At 41.6% G+C, this 11,706-nt stretch overlaps 1 protein-coding gene across 1 annotated transcript; it reads left to right on the top strand.

Moving 5' to 3' along the window:
* Nucleotides 1-237: 237 nt before the first annotated feature.
* On the top strand, nucleotides 238-10,449 carry LOC134855899 (max-binding protein MNT-like). The gene is made up of 4 exons (XM_063872286.1): nucleotides 238-391; nucleotides 8,530-9,150; nucleotides 9,791-10,192; nucleotides 10,319-10,449. The coding sequence occupies exons 1-4, from the start codon at nucleotides 238-240 to the stop codon at nucleotides 10,447-10,449; spliced, it is 1,308 nt and encodes a 435-aa protein (XP_063728356.1).
* The last annotated feature ends 1,257 nt before the right edge of the window (nucleotides 10,450-11,706 follow it).

Here is an 11,706-nt window from a genome sequence, read left to right as displayed (position 1 = left end):
CAACATCAACCAGACGATGTCGAACCAATAGATCCAGAGAAGTTTCAAACGGATCCATCACTCAGGAAATATTGAAGTGAACCAGGACTTTTTGACGATTACTTTCCAAGACTCTTAGACGACATCCAACCCGAGAGCAGCGGACCAAACAATGATCCGACTTCACCTGCACGAGTCCAACTGTCAGTACCTCTCAGATTACCTCTAGCCGCAGCACCTATACCAGTAGCACCAATTATGGCACCACCACCGGTACCGCTACCAATTGCAGCACTGCCGCCACCAGCACTTCTACCGGACCCAGTGCCAGATCCACCTCCCGAAGTAGCGCCCGAAGCCGTATATATACCTGAGCTACCACTCGCGGAACTACCAGCAGCACAGCCTATGGGTAACATTAATGAACGAGGCCCGGCAAAAGTAATAATTAGGGACTCTCACCCTGAAGGATACAATCTTCAAGAATTGTTCCAAGAACCACAGCCAGTTGTTAGACGAAAAGCAGCAGCTGAAGCTCGAGAAAGAATTCACGCACAGCTTAGCTTCAGTAATGATGTTCGATATCACCCTATACCTAAGCTTCACAAGCAACCTTGAAGGCAAGTCCTACGCACCGTAGACGGACACGAAGTTGCTCCTATAACATTCAGTCCAAGGTCAACTCAGAACGAAAATCGAACAAAAATGGAAGAGGTGGAAGAGGTGGAAGAGGTAAATTAATTTTCCCTCCTTCTGAAAAAAAAACTAATATAATCAAAGACATCGTGAAGCGATTGAAAAAACAACTGACTAAACGTAATGACGGACCTGTCAGCAACAAAGGTTCGGTGAATTCAATTTACGATGAACCAAAGATCTTTGTCGGACCAGGAAATGTTTTGCAGTTTCCGGGCTCTATAGCTCACTGTGTCTCAAGTGACTTCCAAATGACAAAAGGAGTAGCACAACAAATCAGCAGTGCCTATCCAGGTATCAGACAATCCCTACAAAGCCTTGAAACACTAATAGTTGGATCATCAGTTCCAGTCTCTTTGCCTTGGGAAAACAAGTCAATTTTCAATCTAGTTACAAGATCTCACTTCTTCGAAAAATTAAGCTACTACAATTTGTCACGAAGTCTCAATTGCATGAAGAAGCAGCTCCTGCAGAAAGGCATACGACAGATTGCCCTACCAAAGATTGGATGTGGACTCGACAAACTGAAAGAAAGTAGAGTTTTCAGCCTAAAAAGCGACATTTTCGAAAAAACAAACATCGAAATTTTTATTTATATATAAAGAAAAGTCGCGATATGGCCTAGTACCGTTCATGTTTTCATTATAACCATTGCCAGCACCAACAGCAGCCAATTGATGCTATCGAAGTTCGCGAATAACCACTTTGAAACGAAGAAAAAAAGGTATTTTGAGAAAATCGATTTTTTAACATCGAAGTTTCCCGAAAAACTGACACCATAGTCACTACGCACGAACGAAAACGATTTCAGACCCTTAAACCATGTTTCAACACCTATCTGGACAAACGTACGAAGTGGGTCCACTACCAGATCACAACTTCACGGGATCTCGAAAAATCCACCTGTTGCCCATGTTTAAGCATTACGAATAAAAAAGTTTTTCCTCCCCCATCAACGAGTGGAAGGAAATTCACACTTTTTGGGCTCAGTGATCATCAAAACACCAATGATGAACAGACACGACGTCGGTCCACTAGGAGGCATCAACTTGGCGAGATCTCGAAAAAACAACCTGTTGCCCATGTTTAAGCATTACGAATAAAAAAGTTTTTCCTCCCCCATCAATGAGTTGAATGAAATTCTAACTTTTTGGGCTCTGTGATCTCCAAAACACCAATGATAAACAGACACGACGTCGGTCCACTAGAAGACATCAACTTGGCGAGATCTCGAAAAAACAACCTGTTGCCCATGTTTAAGGATTACGAATAAAAAAGCTTTACTCCCCCATCAACGAGTGGAAGCAAATTAAAAATTTTTGGGCTCAGTGATCTCGAAAACACCAATGAGGAGCCTGCAAGAAGTGATTCCACTAGTAAGACACTTTTTCGAGATATAAATCAAATTGAAATATTAACATATATTAAGATAGGAGAAACAAGATAACACATTTCGATGGATACATTTTCAGAATTGCGAACAAAAAACTCGTTGAAAGTTGAAAATTTTAACTTTACAAAAAAATAAGTCTATCGTCACATTTCAGGGCGTCAGGCCACCAGAGTTACAAAAAACCCAAAGAAAGAAAATGAAAACACTTCTCAACTATCAGATGATATCTGAAAAAACAGTACAACTAATAAGCACGTACACCAAAGTACAAATTGCTTTACTAGCTGTCAACTTCGAAAATAAGATCGTTAATATTTTCGACAAAACAGAGCACTGTTTAGTTGTTGGAAACAAATTCACAATAATTGAGACTAACAGACGAAGAAAAACGCCCCTAGTCAAGTGAATGATTGAATTCAGCATCACTGAAACAAAATGCGAATGACATGCGAAAAACAACGAACGAAGAAAGCGATACGATAAAAAACAAATGAAAGAAAGCAAAGAACATAAATACTACACGCCGAATCAATTGCCGTGCAAATTTAGTCACAGTTGATAACTGACAGTATCATGCTATCATCTAACTGACCTTATCATCTATCACTTAACTCCCATAACCCGACTCAATGTGGCTTTCTGTCTCCATTAAAATATTTCCCATTTAAACTCAATCCAATTTTTTCTCACATTATAAATTGAAATAATAAACTGTGCATCTAAATCAATGAGTGTGAATTAATTCTTTCAATAACGGGATAGATACATAAAAACATTTCCTGTAGCAGTATATATTTTGTCAAATTGATTGTAAAGTTTTTTAAACTGAATTATTTTAACTGTAAACAGCCAAAAAATTAAACCACCCGGGAACATTTCTCATTGTGAAGTAGTGTGTTATCACTGCATGATGTCAAGCATTCTTATGCTATAATAAATTACATAATCAACCTTGTTAATGAGATGAAGTTTATACATTTATATTTATTTAACTATGTAAATATGGATGGTAATTGATACCAATCATTAGAGAGATTTAGACCGAGCTACTAATCAATTGGGTAGACTTGCGCAGAACAAAATATGATATCTTGCTCGACTAGCAATATTTCAGAAGTTAAGAACCGAATCCTGCGTCCTTAAAAGCAAAACAAGTCTTAACCTCTCGAGACAAATAACTTATAAATTAAAAACAATAACACTTGATAGCCAGTAACGCTAATTAACATTCGAACAGCTCGTAACAGTTAAAATAAACGACGATATAGCTGTCCACAACCATCCGAAGGGACACTATATCACATGGCACATATGTCTTCAGGGAACCAAGCTATGGTTGCCTGTGTTCTTGTAGTGGAATCGCAATATCCTTCAACATTTTCACAAAGTAAGCGAAGGCCTTGACATATTATAGTATCGTCTTTTAAATCTCATTTAATTTTTTTTTTTTTTCTACTTAACTTTTCCAATCTGAAAACATTATTTAATGGTAGCCTGAACTTTTTGTGTCAGTTTCACAAATCATGGATTCCAATATGAGGTATCTTATTTTTATCGTGTAAACCTTAGGTTAAACGTCCGTGTGCGCAATGCTACGGAAATTTATCTAGCAAGAAATGACTTGGTGGGCTTGAAGAAATGATCAAGTTGTGCTTGATGTGCAGAGTATGGAAATATTTGGAAAATTACTATCTCACGATTTTGTTTGAGATCATTCTTAAAAATTTCAGGGTCAAGATTTACAAGTATTCGTTCATTACATGTATTGTTTTGGTGAAAAGATTCCCGATCGAGTCTTTTCTTGTTTCCATTTGAAACTTGTGAACAATGTACTTTCTATTCAGTACATTGTTCTTGTGTATTTGAATACTGTTGGAATACACTTAAATTTTCTTGTGTATTTGAATACTGTTGGAATTGTAACTCGGGGTTTTGGGTGATCTGCAGTTACAACGGTTTTTCATTCAATATCTTGTGGTTCAGATTCACCTTGTGTGACCTGGTTAATTTCATATTTATGTAGTGCCTTTTGTTGGTTATCTTCACAATCATAATGTGTGACAAGGAGGTCTTGTGGTCCTGTTCGGGGGAAGGGTTTTTATGATTTATGGATTCAAGATGTACTAAAAGAGAAAAGATTCTTTTTAAAAAAACTATTTAAAGATACCTATCTACGATAGTCCTGAAAGGGGATTATGAAATGTTAGCTAACCTATGGTCTTTTTCGTATATATATCGTGTTTCTATAAAAATTCTGTTGTGATAAATGGAGGGGTTAAGGATTGAGCTGTGATGTCTGGTGGTGACAATTGTTATAGATTATGTACTAAATTATTTAGTTTTATTGTTAATTTAATTTTAAGAGTTAAGTTTTGTAGTAAAAGTATTTGGATTTTATGTTCTTTTTAAATATCGTGTCTGTTTTGTAGTCTGTTTAGAGCCCAATTATGGAAAATTTTGCAATCGAAGTGTTGGACAAAAAGGGGAGGGGTGCTACAAAGGAGTTCCAATCTAAGCGTAAAAGTGTACTTGTACTTTGTAGTTCACGATATCTGTCGTCTAGGTAACTTGGAAAGATGTGAAGAATGTAGTTGATGGTGTTTGACTCGTGATTGAATGTGCTCATGTAAAAAATAAAGTTTCTGGTATTGATGAAGAGTTATCTGAATTAATTACTATTGGGTCATTTACAAGGTTGGGTTCGCCTTGGGATTTTGTTTGGGTCATCCACTGTGGAAGGCTTTGCGACGAAGCGGGGAATTTAAGAGATTTTCACGAATTTGTTCAGAAGCAGGTGTTTAACCTAAACATTCGGATGGAATATTTGGGGTTTTTTGTTAGCAAAATTTTTGAAGCGGTGGAGGGGTGCTTTGTATCGTACTATGAGGAAACTCTAAAGGGTTTGATCATTTGTGCCAGTCGGTCATATCTGGAAGTTTGACCGTGAGGGACATGAATATACGTGATTTTGGAGTGAAGTTTTTTTTTCAAAATTTCGAATGGAGCCTGTCATGCTCAGTTTTCTCGCGACAACTGAAAACATAAAATGAAAAAAGCAGAACGATCGAATTTACAATTGCGGGAAAGTACTTAAGAAAACAGCGGGAAATTGCTATTCGCAATTTCCAGATACAAAATAAGACACGAGTAGAGCCGTCTTATCCTCAAATAGGAGACGAGATAATCGCGAAAGAAGAGTACAATTATTCGAACTGAACTAGAGTGAACCTTCAACGGAAAGGTGGACAGCTGGAGTGTCCCAATGGTTCAGACTAAAACTTCAATTCTAGAGTCAAAACGTATTTCCTTTATTAAAACTGATTATTATTGAACTTCTCAAGTTATTTTATTTAATTCTCGAGTTGCTCATCAATTTAATTACTCCCTATTCTCGAGTGTGTCGACATGTGAGTTCCAAATTTAGTTTTCTCGAGTGGGTTTTATGATTGTTATGTTGAGATAAGGCGAGTTTTAGGTTGATCTATCTGAAATGGATCAAAGTTCCACTGTCCAATAAAAAGTAACTTAACGGATTGTTCCGACCCTGTTTTTAACGGCGTTCGTGTATTTTGGAAATCTCGAGACCTAAGTATGGGAATGTTCTTATTTTCTAGAGTGGGGGGATATTTTGGTAGTAGCTTTTAAGCTGTAACGGGTTCTAGCCTCATGTCGCAAGCGAACCGAATTGGCTCCGACCGTTTTTGAGGTAGAAAAACACAAGAGATAGTGTCCCTGACTCTTGAGCCAATGGTTATAGGGCCTATTTTTCTTAAGCCTCATATGTGACCGAAGTAGGCGTTTGTTACATAGTGTATTTATGGCGCTTCAGGGTGTTTTTACGACATCATGACTACGGAGTCGAACCCACTTGACACAGCTCCGGGCTGCATGCCCATTCTAGAGTACCGGTGGTACGGTTCAGCGGGAACGTGTAAACCTTCCGTTTGTACCGTGATAGCTTTTTAGGAAAACTTGAGAAAACTTCCTGGTACGCTCTCCGATTGAGGCCTAGCTAACTGAGTAAGGGGGGGGGGGTAACTAGGGGGACAAAAACACGAGCAAAAAGACAAAAAGCGAAACAAAAACAAGAAAAAAGTATAGAAAAAGGAACAAAAACCATAAAACAAAAAAGACACTGACTTTGATACCAGATCATTTGGATCAAACCTTTATATTAATTAAAAAGTATACCCATACTGTTTTATAAGACCGATCGTTTCGATCAATCTAGCAATCTAAAACCAGTGACATCAATAAGGTGCCCGAGTGGGGGGCTTTGTTAAGGGTTTTCAGATAGATTGCATCCTAGCCAGACCACTAGGAGACTTGACTGGAAAAGGTGACCAGCCGAGTGGGAAAGTGGTTCGCAAGGACTGAGCCGGACCACTAGGAGACTTGACTGGAAGAGGTGACCAGCCGAGTGGGAAAGTGGTTCAGAGGGACTGAGCGGAACCACTAGGAAACTTGACTGGAAGAGGTGACCAGTCAAGTGGGAAGGTGGTGCTGGTGTCAAGTGCCGTGCACGTCAAGCAGACAACCAGCACGGGATCACTACAACAAAAAGAGGACGCACAGGGGTATTCTCAAGTTGGGCAAACGGGTATCGTTAAAATCCACATTACATTATAAGAGATAAGTGTAAAATTGGATAAGCGGAGCCCCATTGTTTTGAGGAAATTTTTACACAAGCAGGCCTGGAAACAGGTCTACGGTTTTCGCTCGAGAGGTTTAGCACCCGGCGCTTAAGGGATTTTTCGGCTTAAGAGGGGGGCTAAAGAGGGGGGAGGTTAGAAGGGGGGCTGGTTAGGTTAGAGGTTAGCGGTTATAAATTGTAAAAAGGGGGGACACATTAGAGTAACTAATTGTTCGGCATCGTCGATTTAGTTACATTAGATATTTACATGCCTTGGTTATAAGAAGGGGATATCCAAATTTAACATCAGGTTAAGGTAGGTACCCTGGTCGGATTGGTAGGGGGAACGGACATAGACCGTTTTTGTGATACCCCATAAGATCGCTAGCAGGGGGGAGGAAAACGCGTGGCAATCGGGTACCAGACATTTTTCGGACAAAAGTTGACATCTGTCAACTTTGAATTTTAGGTAGCTTCATCTCTCTGTTTTTGGAATTTTTTCCTGTTTAAATTTTAACGTTTTGGTGAAAATTTGTTGTTGGTATTTGAACGAACAGGTGATCACAAGATACCTGCGAGGAAGGTAGGGTTTCAAATAGCCTGAAACAACCAGAGGGAGATAAATACAGGGGGTCAGTGTTTGGGTTTTGGCCATTAAGATAGGGATTTTGGGAAAATTTTAACTAGAGCTCAAGTGGTGGTAAACGGTACAGTGGTTCAAGAGTCCTCACAACGAAGAAGAAGAGATCCTATATCCAGACACTCAGTGACAAGTCTTGGGACAGTACCGAAGAAGTCTTGGGACATTGCAGTCTGGGGACAGTCTTGGAGCAACACGGTCTTGGGACAGTCTCGGTACAAAGCAGTCTTGGGACAGTCTTGGGACGGTCCAGTCTTGGGACAGTCTTGGACCAGAGCAGTCTTGGTACGAAACAGTCTTGGGACACTAGTCTTGGGACAGTAGTCTTCGGACAGTAGTCTTGGGACAGTGGTCTTGGGACACTGGTCTTGGGACAGTGGTCTTGGGACAGTAGTCTTGGGACAGTAGTCTTGGGACACTAGTCTTGGGACAGTAGTCTTGGGACACTAGTCGTGGGACAGTAGTCTTGGGACAGTAGTCTTGGGACAGTAGTCTTAGGACAGTGGTCTTGGGACACTGGTCTTGGGACAGTGGTCTTGGGACAGTGGTCTTGGGATAGTAGTCTTGGGACACTAGTCTTGGGACAGTGGTCTAGGGACAGTAGTCTTGGGACACTAGTCTTGGGACAGTAGTCTTGGGACACTAGTCGTGGGACAGTAGTCTTGGGACAGTGGTCTTGGGACACTAGTCTTGGGACAGTAGTCTTGGGACAGTAGTCTTAGGGCAAGGGTCTTGGGACAGTGGTCTTGGGACACTAACAAGAAGTACTGGGACAACACTGAATAGTCTTGGGACAGTAGAGAGGAAGTCTTGGAACAGTATAAGGAAGGGGGTGACGGTACTAAAAGAAAACTAAGACAGGTTGAAGTAACCAATCGCAAAATCAAATTTTCTATCCAATCCTAAAGATACGGTACTGTAGGGATCAAGAACATATAGAATTTTCAAAAAGCTCAGGAAACGTTGTTTTTAGCAAATTGTAAATTTCTTTTAATCAAATTTTGTCAAAAGAGAATTTAATCTTAGAGTAGAATAACTCGTCGCTACGTAAAACGACATCAATGGGTCCAAAGGTAACAAAGAAGAACTTTTCAGTTAGTATGGTCAACACAAGGAGTAATACAGAGAACAGAGCAAAAGAAAGCACGGAAGGGAAACAAGCAAAACCCACCATCGAGATTGAACTAGAGACACCGGATCAAAGTGTGGATGAGGTGGGAAAGAAAACGACAGAGTCAACTCCGATTCCCAATGCGGAAGAACCTAATCCGAAGCCCATTGAGTTCTCACCGATAGACAACGTGGAAGACACAACAGGCAACACGCCAGAAACGGTGAAGGACGAGTCGCAAGCAAAAAGAACGTCTTTTACTGAAAGATTGGCGATAATGGTCGGAATGAAATCGAGAGACGCAGCAGTGGAGGAGACGAAAGCCGAGAAAGGCAAAATATTCGGAACAGTTTCCACGAGAACGATAGACACCGACCAAAACGAAGATCAGATCAGACCGGGAACAGCGACCAACAACAGGACAACCTGTCCCAACAACTGTCCCGACAACAGGACAACAACGGACCATGGAACAGCTACTCTTGAGCTAGGTGATTTGATGGCGAAGCTAGATCAGATAGACGAGAAACTGAAGCACAGCGAAGAGGATAGAGATGAGATAAGGAAGGAAATAAGAAACAACAAATATGAATACCTGGACAGCTATTTCCATCTAGCGAGAGCAACAGAGGAAAAGCTTCAGCAGATGTCGGACAAAATAGACACCACCGATGAAGAGCGAGACAAAAACATCAGAAGTAGTCTTGGGACAGTGGTCTTGGGACACTGGTCTTGGGACAGTAGTCTTGGGACAGTAGTCTTAGGGCAAGGGTCTTGGGACAGTGGTCTTGGGACACTAACAAGAAGTACTGGGACAACACTGAATAGTCTTGGGACAGTAGAGAGGAAGTCTTGGAACAGTATAAGGAAGGGGGGTGACGGTACTAAAAGAAAACTAAGACAGGTTGAAGTAACCAATCGCAAAATCAAATTTTCTATCCAATCCTAAAGATACGGTACTGTAGGGATCAAGAACATATAGAATTTTCAAAAAGCTCAGGAAACCTTGTTTTTAGCAAATTGTAAAATTCTTTTTATCAAATTTTGTCAAAAGAGGTTTTAACCTTAGAGTAGAATTTTGTAGATAGTAATACTGTAAATAGGAACAATTGTAGATAAAAATAATGAGGCGGAGCAGGGTACCGGGGGCTGAAAAAAGATCTACCGAAGCGAAGACAAAGTATAACTCGTCGCTACGTAAAACGACATCAATGGGTCCAAAGGTAACAAAGAAGAACTTTTCAGTTAGTATGGTCAACACAAGGAGTAATACAGAGAACAGAGCAAAAGAAAGCACGGAAGGGAAACAAGCAAAACCCACCATCGAGATTGAACTAGAGACACCGGATCAAAGTGTGGATGAGGTGGGAAAGAAAACGACAGAGTCAACTCCGATGCCCACTGCGGAAGAACCTAATCCGAAGCCCATAGAGTTCTCACCGATAGACAACGTGGAAGACACAACAGGCAACACGCCAGAAATGGTGAAGGACGAGTCTCAAGCAAAAAGAACGTCTTTCACTGAAAGATTGGCGATAATGGTCGGAATGAAATCGAGAGACGCAGCAGTGGAAGAGACGAAAGCCGAGAAAGGCAAAATATTCGGAACAGTTTCCACGAGAACGATAGACACCGACCAAAACGAAGATCAGATCAGACCGGGAACAGCGACCAACAACAGGACAACCTGTCCCGACAACAGGACAACAACGGACCAAGGAACAGCTACTCTTGAGCTAGGTGATTTGATGGCGAAGCTAGATCAGATAGACGAGAAACTGAAGCACAGCGAAGAGGATAGAGATGTGATAAGGAAGGAAATAAGAAACAACAAACATGAATACCTGGACAGCTATTTCCATCTAGCGAGAGCAACAGAGGAAAAGCTTCAGCAGATGTCGGACAAAATAGACACCACTGATGAAGAGCGAGACAAGAACATCAGAAAAGACATGCGAGAAATGAAGCAGCGATATGACGCAAAGAATAGCCAGTAGGGAGTTTGGAAACGAGAACGGATACGATGAGTAGGGACCAGGCTGAGAGCTCAAGTGCAATACATACAAAGTTAGACGCCATATTGAGGAATTCAACGCCACAAGACAGGCCAGCGGCGGAGCGGTTACAAGATAATAGAGTTGACTTCGTGGAACCACAGAGGAACAAACGACAGTCAACGCCGTTACCAGTGCCCCGGGAGGCTGCGAGTACGGCACCGGGGGGCCAAGGCGATTATGAAAAGTGGAACAGCGAACACAACCAGTGGTCCAGGGGACTCCACGACTCACAACAACGTGGGACCGGATGCCATGACATGGGCAAGCACCTGGGAAATGATGAACCGGACTCTAGAAGCCTTCGCCACAAGGAACACCGACTCGAGGGACAGAGGAAGCAACAAATCCAGGAAAACTTTCAAGAAACCAAAAGAATTCAAAGATGATTCAGACGGTTGCATTGACACTTGAGTAGAAGTCATGAGGTTGCACTTGGAACAAGACAACTTGAACGATGAGAGGCAAGCATGCACAACGATACTGAGCAACCTGGAAGGCACGGCATTGAAATGCGTGGTTGCGAAGAAGGAAGAGGAATGCGATACAGCGGTCACAATCTTCGAAAAATCGTTAAATCGATTCGGGTCAGGCATGAAGGGTCATCAAGCGATGATGCGATTTGAAAAGAGAAGGCAAAGGGACGATGAATCGATAGACAGGTTCCTAGATGATCTTGAGAGCTTGAGAGTGACCCGGAAGAATCTACCAATAGAAGGAACTTCAGCATCGCCTCAAAGTACATTGATGGGGTAAAGAGTGATGACTTGAGAACGATGTTAGCAACATACTATACATTGTCGAAAGACAGTGCACCAACTCCAGAAGAGATGAGGCAGAAGTCAAGAGAGTACATGCTAATGAAACCCAAGAAATACTCGTACTCAGACAACAGGAATACGCAAGGGGGGAGTCAGCCACAAAGGTCGTCATGGTACAAGCCCAGAGATGACATGGATAAACGCAGATCATGCGCGAACTGCGGGCCAGCTGACCATCATGTGGCGGATTGCACGACATACAAGCAGGGCGAGAAGAGTTTGGGATATGCACCCGATGAGGAAGATATGAGCCAGATGGAGGAACACGAGTTCTATGGTGGCTTGATCATCAAAATAGGTGCAAGATGCTTCTTCTGCAACCAAGAGGGGCACTTCAGGATGGACTGTCCGTTGTTCTGGGAGGCGGTCAAGAATCAGA

Source organism: Symsagittifera roscoffensis, unplaced genomic scaffold, assembly GCF_963678635.1.
Source record: "Symsagittifera roscoffensis unplaced genomic scaffold, txSymRosc1.1 SCAFFOLD_165, whole genome shotgun sequence".
Lineage (NCBI taxonomy): Eukaryota > Metazoa > Xenacoelomorpha > Acoela > Convolutidae > Symsagittifera > Symsagittifera roscoffensis.
This window is presented reverse-complemented; position numbering and strand designations above follow the sequence as displayed.